The following is a 20,210-nucleotide window of genomic DNA, read 5'->3' as shown; positions in this document are numbered from 1 at the left end:
CATGAAACTAAGGCCTTTGTATCTCAAGACCATTCCTAAATTTCCCATTTTAATTTCCCTCATAATTTGTCAGGCACTATAATATTTTTTATGGTATTTTAGTTAATATAAAATATTGTCAGAGACTCCCTACCAATACCAATTCAAACTTTAATGCTGATCATTTTAGAAGTCCTTGTCTTTTACTTATATCAAAACTAGAAGATTTTGTGAGAAAAATTCAAATAAAAATTTCTGCTTTTGTTTCAACTAATCTACTTTTGTTAAAAATAAGTGGCTCTAAAGACCGTCCTAACACTTTTCTCAGTTATGTGCCTATCTGTCGGTCTGTGATGGCTGGATGTACATATGTTCCAAAAGCCAGAGTTTATGCCTTAAATTCACTTTGCAGTAGGTTATTCTTCAGCCCACGTGCCACAGGAATTGGTGTTAAACCTCAAAGTATGGGATAAGGTCATGTAGAAACAGTTAAACGAACTCTGTTTCAAATTTCACATTTAAATCCATTGAACCGTCTATTCATCAATATTCTCTTACTACCACATTGTAGCTATTAGGTCTAATCAAACTTGGAATAACAAGATAAAAACATTTCAACCCTAATTTGTTTTCATTGAACATTGCTTGAACTCTTGACTCTCTATTACCCCACTGAATGCTTTTTCATTGTTAACTTTAAATTATATGAATCACTAAGCACCCAGTGAGCATTCAGGAGATATGGTTGTGAGAGCCTGCTTTACAAATAATTTGCGGGATGATCTTATGTGAGGCATTTACTAGAAAGCCAGTTCTTAATCTCCTCACTGAAAAATGAAGGGATTGGAGTATTACATGATTTCTAAACTTTTGATTACAAAGTCTATGTTTTTGTTCTTAAAGAAGCCTAAATTAATTAAAGCAGACTTGTTGAAATTAACACTGTTGCATCCACACGATTCCTGAAACAGAATGCTATGGGCACCAGTGACAGTCACAACAAAGTTTATTGCAATGAAAGACAAGGCTGACTGATCGGGACCAACACACTTGACCAGAGTGCGGCCTCGAACATCCTGGGTACAGAGTTTTATAGCCGACCACATCATCTTATCATCACCTGGGAACAAAGAAATAGTTCCCAGATGGGGGTGGAAACAGTTCAGACCTTCTGCGGTTAAGCCGGGTAAGCCGCAACCAGCTGACCTCCTTGACCCTGCCTCTGGCCCACTTTTTCAAAGTTCTCAACATGCCCTTGGCCAGATCCAATCAAACACCAATCCAGTTGATTTCTCTTGAACTTTTGTTCCCTTGATTGATAGGACAAGGCTGTTATCTCTTAACCTACAGTGTCAAAACAAAGCTGTTATTTCCCAAGGCTACAGGTTAGCCCTACACTACAATTTAACCCTTACAACACCATCATGGAAGGAATTTAATGGGATTTCATTTATTTCTATGATATAATTGGGCATATTGACACTGAATACCATTAAGAGGGCAATGGGGAGTTATACTTATATCTAAGGTTTTTTGATTCAAGTGGCAATGCCATGGATTCTTGCTTCCAGTCTGATTCAACCTTAGAAAAAGGCGGGATTTCTTTTTTGGTAAAAGAATTGATTCTTGGGTTAAATCAATGTGTGGATTAATGGATTATTGTCAGAGAATGGCCTTTTAGTGCTTTATTCTTAGCTTGTTGCCCCTTTTAACATTTTTGTTACTGATCTGAAAGAGGCATATTTTCCAAATCAAACTTGGGAGAACTATCTAATATGTTAGACGACAGATTCAGAGTTGAAAAAAATCTCAATGAGGCTTAAAACACAGGCCCAAAGCAAGAAGACAGAAATTAACAGGAACAAAGGTTACGTTCTAGATTTGGTTACAAAAACATCATCTATCTAAATATTGAACGTGGTAGAAGAAGCTTGGCAACAGACGCACCCTCCCCTTTTCCTTTCTCTCTCCCTACCGCCTAATCTAGCGTAAAGAAGCCCTACGGGGAATTGGGGAATTGATGGCACAGCACAAAATCTTAAAAACTAAACAACACTCGAGTGTATTGTTAACAAAAGATTTCAGAGCCAAGAAGGGGGGTCCTATATCCTCTGCAGATCAAGCCTCACCTGCAGATATGGATCTGGTTTGCGGCACCATACTTAATGAGGTTATGACAAATCCTTCTTGATACATGCTGAGTAGGATATCCTGTACAAGGAATCTGGATCCAAGTCACATGAAGAGTGCTTCGTGGGTCTAGGGATATGGTTTGGAGAAGAGTAAGCGTAGGAAGGACGAACGTGTTTCGGAAGAGACAAGGGTGAGCAAGCAAGACCAGAGGGAAAAGCTGGCGGGTTGCTTAGTAACTGAGGAAATGAGCGCAGCTCCTGCCACCGCCTGCGCACTTGCAACGCCGGAAAGCGAGCCGCGCGGCCTAAGCCCAGTCGGAAGTGCCGGGCGAGGCGCTACAGGCGGCCTCGCGCGCGTTCCAAGGGCGCTAGGAGCCCGGGAGGCGTTCCGCTTGCCGGTGACGAGCCGTGACGCCTCAATGGTTACCTGGCGCGGCGCGGAGCTTCGGAGTCTGGCGGCTCCTCTCTTCGACGCACCTCTTGTCGGGAGCGGGCGGCTGTGACTGTGTCTTGGTCGGCCGTCGGGGCCGAGAACCATGAGCCCCGGGGGCGCGGGCTGCTCCAACGGGCTGCTGCTGACCGTGGGTTGGCTTCTCCTGGCGGGCCTCCGGTCCGCGTGTGGGACGAACGTCACTGCCGTCCAGGATCCCAGCTTGGCCCCCGAGGGCGAGGGCGAGAATGAGGGCGAGGAGGAGGCCGAGAACGAGGCCGAGGCTGAGAGCGAGGCCCAAACTCTGCCAGAGGAGGATGGTGAGGGCGGGAGGCTCCTTAACGTGGATCAGCCGAAGGCAAAGCCCTGCTTTCTGTCTGAGGACAATGAGAATTATTATCCCTGTTAGCATCTGTAGAGCTCAATTGCAAACAGCCTGAATTTATACTTTTTTTCATATGCCTATTGGCCTTGAAGAGACTGTGCCAAGAAAAACAAGCACATTATAGAAATTGTTATATGTGCTTTTTGTTGTTGTTGTTAAGGATTAGGAGTAGGAAGTAGCCTCTCACCAACAGGAATTATTTTGACTCCTTGTAGTTCTATGTCTTTCCCATTTTATTTTTTTTTTAATTTTTTTGAGGTTCCAAATTACTTTGAGGTTGTACTACTTTCCACATTTGATCTTTAGGTTGGAACTCATTGGAATTAAGAATCCCCCTCACTGTGACACATCTTAGACCAAAATGCTGACAAAACTGCCCAGAAGCCCCTTGCCAGCTTCATGCAGCTCCACCTTTGAGCACCTCTGTAGCCTGGTGATATGATATTTGTACGTTCCACTTCTATCCACAATGGAATGGTAGTAGTAGGAAACACCTATTAAGGATCCAACTAGTGGTTTTGTTGGATAATACCTGTTAGCCAAGGGGGAATGAGTCTGTGCTTGTTTCGTAAATTTGCCTCATTCTGCTGGGTCATTAAGCAATAAAACTTGACAAGCCATTAAATATGTTTTATTGGTTAGTAACACATTCTGGTTGGTAGAAAACCAGTTGCAGATTTGCAGCTCACGGAGACTGATTCCCTTACCCCATAAATGACCTGGCTGAGATTCTTTTAATTTCCTTGGCAGTCTCACATCTCCTAGACATACAGAATAGGTGCTGTATTTATTAGCCTTTCTTTTATTTCCTGATGACATAGTGACCCTCAGCGACAGAAAGAAATTGACTATCTGAGGTTAATGGTGAGATGTAGGTTTGTATTGCCTTGATAACATTACAGGGAGTTTGGCGAGGTCCTTGACTTTGGAAGTGTGAAAGAGACTAGGCGAGAAAACATGTTTTAAGGCAGAATCGCTGTTGCTTCACTCTAGTTTTAAAAATAATTAACAATTTTAGTATTAAACTGTTCAAGGGATAGTTCTACCTGTAATGTGCTAAATAGAGTTTAGGCTAAATCCAGACAATGAAGTTATAATGTCTTAGATACAAATTCAAATGTAGGCAAGGTATTTATTCTCTCACTGTCTCAGTTTTGTCATCTGTGAACTTTAGGGGGTCTACCTTTTGGAATTTTATATGTACAATTTCATGCGTAGTTGTTTTTTCCTGGCAAGAGTGAGAATCCAGAACCATAACTAATTGGAAGTGTCTAAGATTGGAAATTTTCTAGAGCCATTATTAAAATTTGACAAAGCCCCTCAACCCTCCATGGACCAGTAAAAGCAGTCATCACTATTTGCTATCCAGTTCACTTTTTTTTTAGATTCTAAAGCATTTTACAAGTAATTTACAAGAATAAAGGGTTAATGAAGCAACTTAAATAAAATTTTAATAAGAATGTAAATATGGAAAACTACAAATTTTTATTCCATATTTCCTGGTTTTGAAGATGTATATACCCTAGATGGGCAAGGCACTTTGAATGCAACTAAATGCTCATTAACTGTTATGTATGAATCTGGAATGTATCCATCTTATAAATACTGATTCCAGATTTCAAGTACATCTCTAATAGATTCTAGTTTATTCCTTTGGTTCTTTTTGCACTTGCATTGTCAAAACACAATACTTTTGAAAACTATGAAGCCACATATTTTGTTGATGAAAAGACCGCCATGTCCTTTGCTCCCTAATTGCAAAATATTTTCATTTTAGATTTATAAATACCAATTAGATGATTGACCCAATGAATTTTATTCATTTCTACATCATCTATTTTCTCTTAGTTACCTTTGTATACATACCTGCCATCATGATCTGTCCATTTACAAACCTTATCAAGTAAATTTTGGGGTATAAGGAGCTTTGAAAAGAAAAGAATATTGTCCATATCCTTTTAGCAAAATAGTATGGTCCAGTTTATTTTCACAAAACATTTCAGGATCAAGTCTTTCCTGTTGAAAGACTAACTGAATGAAAATACTATATATCCTTTTCATCTTTAGATGAAATTTAGAAATGTAATACTCATTAATCTATTGACTCTTGAGTTATAGAAAATTCATCTAGGATATTTAAGTTATCTCTCCTTTTGCTTATGCAATCAATTTCACCATCATCCTTAGCATTTAAGGTGCTGCTCTCTATCTCTATGTTCATCTTCCGATTCATCCAACAATTGTGAAATGTTTCTCTCTGTCAATTTTCTTCTCCTTTTATGGACCAAAAACCAAAAAACAAAATTCAAAAACGTCAACTATGTTCAATGAAAGATGAAAATGGACTAGAAGAAAGGTGCATCTAGAGTTCTTTTATATCTTTCTGAAAGATGATGCAATTTTTTGGACAAAGAAATAAAACAAAGGATGATATAATGGTTATGATTTATTTTACAGCCACATCATCTTTCTAGGCAATTCCAACCACTCTTCCATTTTGTTGTCTTAGTCTTTAAAAAAAAAAAAAACACAGCTAGGAATGATCAATAAGTAATAATGAAATCAATCATTACAGATGATGAAATAACAAAATGTTTAAAAATATAGGAAAAATTAAGATATTATGTTAGATTTATACTCATACCCCTTATGCCCCCCATACCTTTTATACCTTTTATAAACATAATGGTATACCTATGCCTAAACCCTTAGATTTATAGTTATCCTATACCTATAAGCTTACATTCATAAAAGAACCAAGAACAGACCTACATAATAATTGCAAAATAAAAAAAAAATAATTGCAAAATAGAATGAGTTTCATTCTATAAAATAAGTTTTATCCTATATAAATATAACTGTATTTTCTCTTTTTCTTTGGAACACCTCTAAGAAAGAATAAAAGTTATGAAATATCAACCTTACATATAAACTCTTAAAAAAGAAACTCAAAAGTTAAAATTGGATTCTGATGGTATATACCAACAGTTAAAGTGTGATGAGAATTGAAGAAAACATTCCAGGATTTGCCAGAACAAAAAAGATGAGGATCATTATCTACATCATGGTGGATGCCAGGCTTTTATTAGTAAAGTCTAAAACCCAGTAGATTTTTAAGGAAGACTCATCACATTCTTGACTCCTATTGAAGTTACTATTGAAATTTCTACTCATTTTCACCTGTTCTTCTATCAAGTTAAGACAGCCTATTAGTATTTTGGGGACAGTTAGCTTTCGGCTCTATATGTAAGACTTTTATTTCTCTTAAGGTTTCATTTTGTTAGACTTGCCTGGTATTCCAACCTGTCATTTTTAGAGCTAGATTTATTTTCAAACATATTTGCTATCCTTTCTAGTTTTTCAGAATCTCTGGATTCAGTCAGCAGGATACCAATATTTTCCAAGTCAGTAATAAAAATATTAAACAGGACAGAGTCCTGTGACACATCATTCCTTACAAATTGGCACCAAGCAATTACTTAGCATCAGTGGATATTACTGTTTAGCAAGTTACACATAAAAAGTTTACTGACATTCAGACTGTATTTTTCCTTTTTACTCACAGATATATAACAGGAAATTTTGACAAATATCACACTGAAGTCCAGGTACATGTAATTTCTGTGACTCACCAGTATAGGATTCCCATCAAAAATGAAAGTTGGGGGCACCTGGGTGGCTCAGTTGGTTAAGCGTCCAACTTTGGCTCAGGTCATGATCTCGTAGTTTGTGAGTTCAAGCCCCACATTGGGCTCCATGCTGACAGCTCAGAGCCTGGAGCCTACTTTGGATTCTGTATCTCCCTCTCTCTCTCTCTGCCCCTCCCCTGCTCATGCTTGCTCATTCTCTCTTTCTCTCTCTCTCAAAAATGAATAAACTTTAAAAAAATTAAAAAAAAAAAAACTCTGATATTGAGGTGTGCCTGGGTGGCTCAGTCAGTTGAGCATCTGACTCTTGATTTCAGCTCAGGTCATGATCCCAGGGTCATGGGGTTGGGCTCCATGCTGAGTGTGGAGTCTGATTAAGGTTCTCTCTCTCTCCTCTCTCTCTCTCTCTCTCTCTCTCTCCCTCTGTCCCCTCTGCCCCACCCACACTCATTCTCTCTTTCTCAAAAAATAAAATAAAAAGAAAGTCATTGAATGACCTAATGGGCAATCAAAGCCAAAAGGGACTTTAGAGATCATCTGATTAAATCCAGTCTTTTTCTGGAGTTAGGAGATCTTAAGTAACTTTCCCAAAGTTGCATAGGTAGTGAATAGTGGGGCTGATTAATAGTTTTTTCTAATGGTTTTTTTAAAGAAGTTGTATTTAAAAGCTAATACTCATCCTCCTAACTATGTTTTCTATGTTCAAGATTTGTCTTTTAATTTATATCTCATAATGTGCCAGCAGAAAGTATCCAAGCATGTCAAGCAAAAATGTCATTTCAAAATTGATCATGATAGGCCAAATAATTTAACAAAGTCAATATTAATTTACTTAACATGTATACACCAACAGCATACTATTATTCAGTATATTTGGTGCTTGTAAGTATAGAATAACAGTGTTTATGAATGTATTGTCTTACAGTAATCAAAATAGGAAAAACTGTGATGTGCACTGACTGTGAATGAAGTTATGCTATCTTAAGCATGTTTGCAGCAGTAAATAAGTTACAGAATGTTTTCACATATGTTATCTCATTTAATTCTTACAATAATCAAATAAGATAGATTTTCCTTTTCAGATTTTTGCAGAAGAGTTAAGTAGGCCTGACAGAGTTTTAAGTAATTTGATCAAACTCAGATGATTAGTGGTAGAAGAAGCAATTGGACCCCAATTCCAATGCACTTTCCCATGTAATACTGTTAATTTAGGATACAATGCTTTAAAAAAAATTCTAACCCCTCATGTAATATTTTTTATATTGAGATATTAGTTCTAATCTGCTGTGAAGAATTGGCTGGTGGAAATCATGCCAGATTAGAAACAGAGAAATGTGATTTGAAAGCAATAATATTTAACTACTCAAACACATGTATATTCATAAATTATCCTGATAAATAAAGTGTTGGGATAAATTCTTGGGCATAATCTATCATCTTAACTTAAGAATGTATAGAACCAACCTATAACAGAGATTTTAATGAACATTTGGGATAAAGACTTATTTTTGGATGGAAATGATGCACTCACAATTTTTTTTTGGAAAATAGAGAATAGAAAAAATCGGGCCTTACAGTTGGTAGGCTTTTGTTTTGTTTTGTTTTTCTGACCTATAGAACTTTAACTCACCATGTATTAAGTTGATGAAAAAACATTATTTTTAATTTATGTAAGAGTTTAAATATAGACCTTCTTTGCAAGGTATTTCCTAATTTAATTCATTACTTTCATGAATAAGGCTTCTTTTGATTTAAGCAATAATAGAAGATGTACTAGGAATGACATTACTTTTCTGATTTAAAAAGTTAAAAAACTTTTTTTTGATTAATGTTAAAAACTATCTGCTTCCCATGAATGCTTGTATCCTTCACCCTCAAGTAGTTTTTCACTTAAAAAAGTTTTTACATGATTAAATAATGTATCTTTGCACTTTATATTTAGTTTCAAATAATACAGCAGTCAAAGAAGTAGAATTTGGGATGTGCACCGTTACATGTGGTAAGTAGCATAGAGCAGATAAATCAACAATATTATAATTTGGTGGGAAGGAAAGGTAAAAGCTGTTGACAATTTTTATTTGTAATTTGTGTGCCCTTATTTATCTCTTAAACTATAATTTGCACACAAAGCTCAAAAGGTAAGATATTGTCAGTTCATAACCCCTAAGTCTTATTTTAAGCCGGCTCCCTATATTTTTTTGGCACTTAAACTGCCTTCACTAAGTAAAAGTTTATCTCACAGATGTTCAGAAGATGAAGATCTTCCGATGCATCTCACAGATGTCTTCCCACACACTGTGTGGCAAATCTATCAAGAAATTTGTGTATTTGTAATACTCTATTATAAATTCTACATTTCTCCAATACATATGTTATGTCTTGGGGAAAAGAGGTATTAGCTTGGGGGGAAGATAATATTCACAAACTATGACTTTTTTCCATCATTCCATGAATAGAAATTGGATATAATATCTCTCATATGGGGGTGGGATTAAGGGTACATGTGTTATAATAGACCAGTGTTTCTCAAACTTAAGTGTCCACCCTAAGTGCCTGCAGAGCTTGTTAAAACCCAGGCTGCTGGGCCTACCCTGAGTTCCTAACTCACTTGGTCTTTGGAGGAGCCTAAGAATTTGTATTTCTAAACAAGTTTACAAATAAAGCTGATGCTGCTGGTTAAAAGACCATCTTTTAACAACCACTTTGAGAACCACTATAGACAGACTAGCATGCTGAGAAGACAATAGATAACTCACAATGAAATTCCGTTTATTCTAAATTAGAACCTGTCTTGCAAAAAGGATAGTGATGGGAGGGAAAGACAAAAACCAAAGGGTAAGAAGACAGCAATCCATGCAGATATAGAGCAGAATTGCTTTTTAAACTACACCTGAATTATTTATATTTAAGATAATGTATTTTAATTGTCACAAAATAAACCTAACATAAAATTTACTATTTTTATCATTTTTAAATGTACGACTTGGTAATCTTAAACATGTTCATATTGTTGTACAATGATTACCACCATCCATCTCCAGAATTTTTTCATCATCCCAAAATGAAAACTCCATACCCATTAAACACGAACTCCCTGCTCTCTTCCCTTCCCCCAGCTCCTGACAACTACTGTTCTACCTTCTGCCTCTTAAGATAATTTTAAAACTATTTTTTTTACCTTAACTTCTTACTGGGTCAGAGTCAGAAATGAGAGGAATACATGTAATATACCTGTGAATATTCATTTGTAATTTATATCTTTATTTTGCTGCTTGCTTGAGAAATTTTCACAGGCAGAGAATTATTTTTAAGACAATTCTAGTAATTTATAGTGTATTACTCTATTACTTAAAGATGTGTTTCAAAAATTATATATTTGCTCATTCATCAAATCATTTTTTGAATTTTGCCTACTATGTGCCAGGCATTGTTACAGGTGCTGGAATAAAGCAGAGGAAACTCCTTGCCTTCAAGGAGTGTATATTTTAGTAGGGGCAAAGAGAAAAATAATATTCAAACATGTAACATGTCAGATGGTGATAAATTCTAAGGAGAAAGATAAACCATAAAAGGTAATATTTCACATCTAAAATATTTTAAAATATTTTCAAACTTTTTTGGTTTATAACAGAACTATTTAGAGGGGGAAAAAGTGCTTTGGTGATAATTCTATTGAACTCCCGAAACAATATTTTAGCAGTCAAAAAATTTTCTTTTTCTGGAATACCCAGGCAGATTTTTAGGTTTACTTGGACTTACAGAAAATCTCACACCTACACATATCATCGCAATGAACTATATTTGGCTAAATAAATTCCTAATTAAATTTGCTTGGAAAATATTTATGCAGTTCAGAATAAGGCTGTGCATCTAGTGAGGTACCTTTCATAAATTCAAGCAGAGCTATACTGCAACCATTCTCAGGCATCTCTTTTACTCAAAAGAAATCTTTCCTCAAAGAGTATACTTATCATGATGAGCACTGAGTAATGCATAGAATTGTTGAATCACTATATTGTATACCCAAAACTAACATAACACTGTATGTTAACTACACTGGAATTAAAATAAAAACATAATTAAAAAAAAGATCTTTTCTCTCCCAATCTTCATCTCCTTATCTCATGTAGAGTCCTCTCCCTTGCTACTCAAAGTTTGGTCCATAGACTAGCTGCATCAGCATCTCCTGGGAGCTTGTTAGAAACGCAGAATCTCAGAACCTACTCCAGACCTACTGAATCAGAATTTGCATGTTAATAAGATTTCCAGGTGATTGCATGCACTCTAAAGTTTGAGAAGCACTGTTGTAAGTCATCTGTCACTGTTGTAAGTTGACTTCAACTTGCCCTTGAGAATGGGTTTTATGATTAACATCTTTAGAGGCTGAAAGAGGGAATCTGGTAGACAAGGAAATCAAGATGTACTGTTCCTTAGCCTGTGACTACACTGTCTTATCACAGGTCACTTATCCATACAACATGTTTATCATGTCACTGATTGAGCATTTATCATGTTCCTCAATTCTGGTAATGAAAGGCAAACCCAGTGGAGATCTGAGATCTGTTAGTAAAGACTTGATTTCTTGTTGTAAAAAAGTGTGGTAATTCTAAAGAGAGTATCTTACTAGAAATTGAGATTTAATAGTTTCTCCTCCTATATTTAATATAGATTTTACTAATCTAAATATTTAGATTTTACTAAATCTAATTTAGATTTTACTAATCTAAATATTAAAAAGCATCATTTGTGTTTTAAAATGTGATTCTGGCAGGGCACCTGGGTGGTCCATTTCATTAAGCGTCTGACTCTTGATTTCAGCTCAGGTCATGATCTCACAGTTCTTGAGTTCGAGCTCTCTGGTTCTACACTGACAATGTGGAGCCTGCTTGGAAATCTCTCTGCTCCCCCCACCCCCATGGCCTCTCTGCCCCTTCCCCCCTCTCAAAACAAATAAATAAACATTTAAAAAGGAAAAAATATAATGTGATTTTGGGAATGTTCTCTAGAGTTCCAAAATCTCTTCTAAAAGTTCCATGCCAGATGAGCTTGGGAGATCCTGTGTACTACTGTATTTCATCAAATCTAAGACTTTATCAGCAATAAGAAGCATATTTTATGCACCTCTAAAATGGAAAAATGCGGCCAATTTGTCACATGTTGTCAATTCAAAGGTAAATTCTGATTTCAAAAATGTTAAAATGTAAAAATTTTAATTCTTCAATCAGTGAAAGCTTATACACTATAGCACATTAATTTCCTTAGCATATTCAAAGTTCTCCCCAAATTCTGTAAATAAAGAGGACCCTTTAATTTTATTTAATGTATCATTTTCAAATGTCTAATTGTGGAATCCCTTTTCTTATGCTAACAACCAGAGGAACTAGTGTTTCATGTAACTCACTTTGGGAAATGCTGTTTTATGAAATAATTCAAAATGAGGGGCATAAAATAATTCTAAGCATTACCTCCCTGAAGTTAGGAATTTAACTTCTGAAATTAGAAGTCTCAAAAAAAAAAAAAGAAAAAAAAAAAAAAAAAAAAAAAAAGCCTAGGTGGAAAAAGAAAAGAAACTGGAATGAATTTTTCTTAACACTTGCTGGTTTCTTCTACCAAAGGTGTTGGTATTAGAGAAGTTATCCTAACAAATGGATGCCCTGGAGGTGAATCCAAGTGTATTGTACGGGTGGAAGAATGCCGTGGACCAGTAGATTGTGGCTGTGAGTTGGACTCTGTGTTGGGGGGGGAGACAGAAGGGAAAAGTTTACTGTGGGGAAATAGCCTTAACCTCAGGCTGCCATGAGTGGAAGGAGCTGATCAATACTGAAAGGAAACTTAATAAAACTTAAAATTCCAGTTCTCTAGACAGTAATAGCTCTGAGTACCTTTCCATTTTTGCTTTACATTTTTTCAGTTATGTCTAAAATTTAACGTATATTCTCTGTAATACACTAGAACCTTATTATACTCAGGGCCTGTGATCAAGGCTGTGCTATAGTGAAATACTTTTGACACTTTGGTCTTGACAAGTGATTGGCATGATTATCAATAGATCGGCAGACTTTAAACTGAGAACTTTGAGGTCTGTTCTATGTCAAATTACACTACTTTGAGAGTTCATTACCTCTAGTGGTAATCCTAATCAATAAATGGAATCCCTAACCAATAAATGGAAAGCCACTAGCAGATCTCAAAGTTTAATCTAATAGATCACTAAATTGGTTGCCTTTGCTATATATTCTGCAGAAGGAACAGACAGCTATGGTGTCTCCCACCTGCTGCTTTTAATGACTTTACTTTGCATCCATTATTCCTTCTGCTCTTCTACACTCAAACTCTCAATAATAATTTTGATAACGTCCAGTATATAATTGATTTAAAAAAATTCGTTTTATAATTTATGTAGTGGCTTTTAAAAGTAGCCTTTGTATAAAACAATTTATAATGCCCATTGGTATATATGTATTTAATTTTCCTTGTTTTTAGGGGGTAGACCAATTTCAGAAAGTCTTGACAGTGTTAGAATGGCATGTACTCATATATCTCCTGTAAATCGTTTCAAATATATTTGGAAACTTCTAAGGCCAGAGCAAGTAAGTCATGAATGTATGTAATGTGGTGCTTTCTAGTGAGTGATAAAATTTGTGTCCCAGTGCTTGATGGCTATCAGAAAACTCTCTCTTTAGAAACAGTTTGCAAAAATGAAGTTAAAAATCTTACAACTTTGTTATTACTGAAATTTATAAAATTTTTCATTATTAAGTGGGGCTAAGTCTTTATATATGTCTTGGGGTCAGCTATTATCAGAACTTAAAAACATCCATTTTATATAAAGTTTTCTATTTTGGAAGCAAATTTTTCATTTGTTTGCCTAGGAGTTGTATCAGGATAATAGTAGCTAACATTAATTGAGGGCTTATTAAGTGTCAGACATACACCAAGTGCTACAATTTCTTTTAACCCACATAACAATCTATGAGGTAATCCTTATCATTACACCCATTTTGCAGATAAATAACTGAGAAGCAGTGGGAAACTTGTCCTGGGTCACATAGGCAGGAAATGGTAAGGTTGGTACTTGATTGTCTGGATTGCCTGACTCTAAAATCCATGTGTATAATTAATTACTGTCCTAGACTGAAAGACAATGACTACTCTTTTGTTATGAGGAGTAAATTGTTTCCTGATCTTAAGTCCACATAAAGAATATTAGGACTTTTTTTTTCCTTTTTAAATAGCAACCCGTTATCCTTGCAAATGATTCAGCAATCCTGGAAGTACGCAGGGAAGTTCGCCCCTTGGTTTTCGAGTGTGACACCTTGGATAATAATGAAATAGTAGCATCTATTAAATTCACAGTCTATACAACAAGTGGTAAGTGCCCAGTAATGTTTTTGTTTGCTTATATCAAACTTTAAAAAGCATCAAAATCATCTGGAGGACACCTTGCAACACAGATTGATAACCCTACCCCCAGGGCTTCTGATTCAGTAGATCTTGGGTGGGGCTGGCAGAATAGTTTGCATTTCTAACAAGTTCCCAGGTGCTGCTGGTCCAGAGACAACATTTTGTAAATCACTGGTTTTTATCATTTAGACTTTCTACAAGGTGATGCTTAATTTCTGTAAAAAGAATTTTTTTTTACTATTTATTTATTTTTGAGAGAGAGATAGGCAGAGCACGAGCAGGGGAAGGGCAGAGAGAGACAGACACACAGAATCCGAAGAAGGCTCCAGGCTGAGTTGTCAGTACAGAGCCTGACTCGGGGCTTGAACCCACGAACTGCAAGATCATGACCTGAGCTGAAGCTTAACCGACTGAGCCACCCAGGGACCCCAGTGGTGCTTAATTTCTTTTTCACAAAGTAGAGTCAGATGTGTTTCACTTTGAGAAACTGGTGCATTCCTGAAGTGTTTCCAAAGAACAGTCCTCTAACTTGAATTATATTATTTTACTTCTATCACAAAAGTGAAAGTGCATACATAGAATTCTCACGGATACACAACAATTTTGGCACAGTAAAATAAATAAAATTAAGAAACGTTATGTCAAAACATGGCTTTTTAAAAATTATTCATTTGAAGAAATTATTTTTTTGATGAAACAATAATGTAGTCCTCAGTTTTTGTCACAAAAGGCAAATCTTGTCCTGAACATAACTTTAAATGTTAGAAACTGTACTTCTCTTGCAAAATTAATCCATGGGCGTATCCTTCCAGTTTAGACTACAATGTCTAATATATCTAATTATTTTCTTTTGTTCAGTTGTTCTTAACTAGTTTTACCATTGTTGTCATTGTTATTGACGGTATGAGGGGGCTTGGTCACAAGGTCTTTTGAGAATCCAATCAAGATTCAAGAGGCTTTTCCCAGAAAAATGCCCACATAAACAAACATGCCAAGAGCTACCTGTTATTTTAAGAGAGTTCATGGATTTCTTGAAGCTATTTCTCAATCCCATGTAAAGAATTTTTGCTGTAGTTTAGAGATACCATACACTGTAGAGATAGCATAACACCGTTTATCAAAATGGAAAAAAGCTAAAATATTTTGGAGATGACTTTTAAAAATAAACTATAACTTTTTTTGATGTGTTTAGTGTCTTTAAAAAAACATTTATGGTGAAAGCTAATAATCTTACTCTTCAGTTGAGATATCAAGTGTTATTAAAAGGATAATTTCAATAAAGTACTAAAAAAAGGCAAGAAAGGGCCAAACCTCATCAAACTAAAACATATCTCAGTAAGTACTAACTAGTTCAGGGTATTTATGGTTTGGGGGCCATTCTCTCTTTTTGTCCCTACAGCCTAATCCTTGTTAAGACCATACCTCTTCCTATGATTAGAAGTCAATATGCATTTGATATTGTGTAAGCTAAGGGCTAGAACACAGACCCCAAAATGTTAGCCCTTAAATGAGACAAAGTTGACTTCTCTCTTGTAGCAAGTAGTCCAGGGCTGATGGGTTAGCTCTGCCATCTCAGGACATGCACTGGTTAAATGACAAAATGTTTTCAGAACACTTTGGTATCAGTTTCTTTTGACAATTGGGAACACCACTGCGATAGACCCTTTTGGCTATTTGGACATTGAACAAATATTTTGTCTATAAATGTATAAATGTCACCACAATATGGCACTGGCTTGAAACAAGTACACAATTGCAATATTGTTAGGGTAAATATGATTTAGTTAATGAAAATTTCCCATCCATTCCCTTTACATCAGATTTTTCACTTCCACAACAGTTGTCTTTATAATCAGACATTGTTATGGATTGAATTGTGTTTCCTTTCTTAAGTCCTAACTCCCAGAACCGCAGAATGTGACTGTATTTGGAAATAGGATCATTGCAGATGTAATTTGTTCAGTTAACATAAGGTCATACATACTAGAATGGAGTGGGCCTTTAATTCACTATGACTGGTATCCTTATAAGAAGAGGGAAATTTGGACACAAATACAGAATGAGAAGGATGAGAATGTCATGTGAAGACACAAAGACACACAGGAAGAAGACAGCCATGTGAAAGCAGAGGCAGAGATTAGGGTTATGTTGCCACAAGTCAGGGAACATCTGGGGCCACCAGAAGCAGGAAGAAGAAAGGAAGGATCTGCCCCCAGAGACTTTGGAGGGAGCAAGGCCTTACCAACACCTTGCATTCAGACGTTTAGCCTCTAGAACTTTGAGACAATAAATTTCTGTTTTTAAGTCACCCAGTTTGTGGTACCCTAGAAAACGAATGCAGGCATAAGCTTAGTTTCTCTAAGAAGTTAGAACATCGAAATTCACCTATTTTCATTAAAAAATTTCAATAGGAAACACAGCCCCCCCTTTTTTTTAGGTATAAAAGTAATCAAGATATAAAAATAATCCATGCAAGAAGACTACTGTTGAAATGAAGTATCTAGATACTACCATCAGCATTTTACTATTGATCTATCCATCCTTCTATAAATCCATTGATCCATATTATTTTTTCAATGCATTTCAACATAATTTGCTAATGTCTGCATACTTCCCATAGAAATTTCACTCTCCATCCTCTCTAGGCTAGTATTGCAGGGTAGTGAATAAATGGCAAGGAATTTTGCCGTTTCTTCTTCTCAGGTTTTAATACTAAAAGGTGTCTTTCATTCGAGCTTAAAAAATCTCACTGCCGTCTCTAAATCTAAAATTATCAAAAACAAAAAGATTTTTAAAAATCTAACAATGTTGGAATATCAATATGATGTGATTTCTCTGTCATACTTGAAACTATTTAGTGAGATCACTAATTGAGTTTATACCTCTGACATTAGAAGAAAAGTGAAAAATTGTACTCCTTCATGTTTAAAGAGTAGGAAGAAAATCCAGACAAATAAGCAGCTGAAATTGCCCATACAGGAAACTATTACTGATAGGGTGGTACTTACCAAAATTAAACTATTACAAGATATAAACAGCTTGCACAAATCATTAAACCTCCCTGAACATTGGTTTACTTATCTGTGTAGTTCAGTAGTTGCATTTGGTAATCTCTCTGGTCCTTCTTCACACGAATTCTTTATGGTTCTGTGATTTATGAACTGGGAAGAACCACAAGAAAACTATATAATTGGTAAGGTAAGTAAAATTTGATATAAATTGGCTTTTCACCAATATACAACGTAACAATGTTATACATACGGTAGACTGGCTTTGTCTATTTAATAGACTTATTTGCAAGAAGAGCAGAAAGATATGGGAGAGAATGTCTAATTTAAAAGTAGTCTGTGGATATTTGTATAAAAACATAAACCTCTAGCCCTATCTTACAACATTTCTAAAAATTAGAGATATATCGTAGTCCTAAATGTAAACACTAAAGCCATAAATCTTAAAAAAGGAAACATAAGAAAATATCTGCATGATTCAGGAGTAGGCAAGGGTTTCTTAGATATGATTCAGAAAACAATCACCATAAAAGGGAAGATTGATAAATTAGGCTTCATCAAAATTAAAAACTTTAGCTCATTAAAAGAAATCAATCAGTTTGGGTACAATCAGTTTGGGCAAAGATCTTACAGTTTCTTGGAAAAATAAAGTGTACCTCTACTTTATGACCCAGCACTTCCACTCTTAGGTATTTATCCAAGAGAAATGTACATTTGCAGATGACTTGAATAAAAAATGTTTGCAGCAGTTTATTTGTAATAGCCTAAAGCTGTAACAGCCTGAATGTCCATCAGTAGGAAAATGAATAGACAAATTGGACTACTACTCGTCAATAAAAAAGAAAAAAAAAAAACTATTGATACATGCAGCAGTGTAGGTGAATCTCTAAAACAGGCTGAGTAAAAAAAGCCTTACACTAAGGAATATATAGTGTATGTTTCCATTCCTATAAAGTTCTAGAACAGGCAGAACTAATCTGTAGTGGAAAAGAAAATCAGGACAGTAGTTGCCTCTGGAGGATGGGGCAGGGATTAACTGGGAGGGGCTAAAGGGAGTCTCTGGGGTATAGCAATAGCCTGAGTCTTCATAGGGTTTGAATTATATATGTGTGTTTGCATTTGCCAAAATAAATGTACATTTAAAATCTTTGTGCAATTCGTGGTAAATTTTACCTCAAAAGAAAAATTATAAACAAGTATTGAACTCTAGTTAATGATATGCATGTTGAAGACTTTTGTGGGGAATTGGCAGAAATTAGCAAATTACGTTGAAATACATTGAAAAATTAAGATGGATCAATGGATTTATAGAAGGATGGACAGATGGATAGTAAAATGTTGATGGTATCTAGGTGGTGGGAATACAGGATGTTCACTGTTAAATGCTTTCAACTTTTCTGCATGTTTGAAAAGAACATTTCATGTCCATCAACTGATCAATGGATAAAGAAGATGTGGTTTATATATACAATGGAATACTACTTGGCAATGAAAAAGAATGAAATCCTGCCATTTGCAGCAATATAGCTGGAACTGGAGGGTATTATGCTAAGTGAAATAAGTCAGTCAGAGAAAGATAGATATCCTATATTTTCATTTATATATAAGTGGAACTTGAGAAACTTAACAGAAGACCATGGGGGAAGGGAGGGAGGAAATAGTTACAAACAGAGAGGGAGGGAGGCAAGGCATAAGAGACTCTTAAATACAGAAAACAAACTGAGGGTGGATGGGGGGTGGTGTAGAGGGGAAAATGGGTGATGGGCGTTGAGGAGGGCACTTGTTGGGTTGAGCACTGGGTGTTGTATGTAAGCAATGAATCACGGGAATCTACCCCCAAAACCAAGAGCACACTGTACACACATATGTTAGCCAATTTGACAGTAAGTTATATTAAAAAAGAAAGAAAGAAAGAAAAGGACATTTCAAAGGTGATGAGCAAGCTTACTAATACCTTTCTTTCCACTAATTCTTCCTGTATTTTTCTAAAGTTGTTTTTTAGATATGAAGTTTCCATTTAGATATGTATCTCCTTTTTTATACAGTGGTAATAACCATCAGGTGTGTGTGTTTTCTCTAGAATTGCAAATGAAAAGATCAAGCCGACCAGACACTGATGCAGTCCTAGTTTTTGTGCTGACCATAGGAGTTATTATCTGTATATTTGTGATCTTTGTACTGATATTCATAATTATAAACTGGTAGGTAAAGGGCCCAGCTGAGTCATCACCCTTGCTTGATGTCCTCCTTGTCTGTCCCCACTTCTTGTTTGATGAATCCAAAGCTCTGTCCATAATGCCTCCCATATGTATCTTGAAACAGCCCAACACCCTCTATACCTCCTGCAACTATTCCAGTTCAGGCTAATCTCATGACTTGCTTCCCAGCCACAAAAGAGCTTGAAATGCAATTTTTAGAATTTTATATAGTAATTGCTAAAAAAAGTGTTTTGAATGTATATGTGTGTTGTCCAGTTGTAGTTCCCACAACTCTCAAACTTGGTTAGTATAAGCTACTAAATTCATTTTTTAAAATATTTCTAATACTTACCTGACTTTACACTCTGGTACAGTCTAAGGACTCATCTACTATCACCATGTAATTGATACAACACAAACTAAAAATAAATCATGACTAAGGAGGCACTTCTATATAGAACAAATTATATAGATCTATTTAGTTTTGGTTTTCATTTCACAAGGGATTTTTATTTTTGTTTTTTTCTCTAGGGGGGCAGTCAAGTCTTTCTGGGGGGAGAAATCCTCATCAACTGAGATACCATCTGAGCTGAGCTCAGTGAGATACAAAGATTCAACTTCTCTTGACCAATCACCAACAGAAATACCTGGAACTGAAGATGATGCTTTAAGTGAATGGAATGAATGATATATGGAAGATATATAAGAAACAAAAGGAGATTAGAGCATATCAGATTCATTACTATAAAAATAAAATATATGGTTAAATACTTTAATAATTTTGCAAGTGATTTCCCACAGTCTGAGGGTAATGCAATATGAGAAGGGGCTATTGTAACCAGTGTCTTCATGGTAAAGTTATCAAAAATTATTTTAATTTGGGGGCGCCTGGGTGGCTCAGTTGGTTAGGCGGCCGACTTCGGCTCAGGTCATGATCTCACGGTTTGTGAGTTCAAGCCCCGCGTCGGGCTCTGTGCTGACAGCTCAGAGCCTGGAGCCTGTTTCGGATTCTGTGTCTCCCTCTCTC

The 20,210-nt window shown here is 35.9% G+C and overlaps 1 protein-coding gene across 1 annotated transcript; it reads left to right on the top strand.

Annotated features, from left to right (window-relative positions):
• Window positions 1–2,557: 2,557 nt before the first annotated feature.
• On the top strand, window positions 2,558–19,962 carry SPACA1 (sperm acrosome associated 1). The gene is made up of 7 exons (XM_019442828.2): window positions 2,558–2,861; window positions 8,516–8,572; window positions 12,189–12,290; window positions 13,057–13,163; window positions 13,809–13,944; window positions 19,066–19,186; window positions 19,715–19,962. Exons 1-7 carry the CDS (start codon window positions 2,648–2,650, stop codon window positions 19,869–19,871), a joined length of 894 nt encoding a protein of 297 aa, XP_019298373.1. The 5' UTR covers window positions 2,558–2,647; the 3' UTR covers window positions 19,872–19,962.
• Window positions 19,963–20,210: the final 248 nt, after the last annotated feature.

The sequence above is a fragment of the Panthera pardus genome, unplaced genomic scaffold (genome assembly GCF_024362965.1).
Source record: "Panthera pardus isolate Hobbes unplaced genomic scaffold, ASM2436296v1 HiC_scaffold_17, whole genome shotgun sequence".
Classification (NCBI taxonomy): domain Eukaryota; kingdom Metazoa; phylum Chordata; class Mammalia; order Carnivora; family Felidae; genus Panthera; species Panthera pardus.
The sequence above is the reverse complement of the archived record's forward strand: the minus strand, read 5'-3'. Positions and strand labels throughout refer to the sequence as shown.

What these genes read in the sequence shown, in the direction of transcription:
- SPACA1 (XM_019442828.2), top strand. Translation starts at nt 2,648, where the DNA reads ATGAGCCCCGGGGGCGCGGGCTGCTCCAACGGGCTGCTGCTGACCGTG. An exon ending in TGGACCAGTAGATTGTGGCT is followed by an intron (nt 12,291 to 13,056) that starts GTGAGTTGGACT and finishes CCTTGTTTTTAG; the next exon opens with GGGGTAGACCAATTTCAGAA. An exon ending in ATATTCATAATTATAAACTG is followed by an intron (nt 19,187 to 19,714) that starts GTAGGTAAAGGG and finishes TTTTTTCTCTAG; the next exon opens with GGGGGCAGTCAAGTCTTTCT.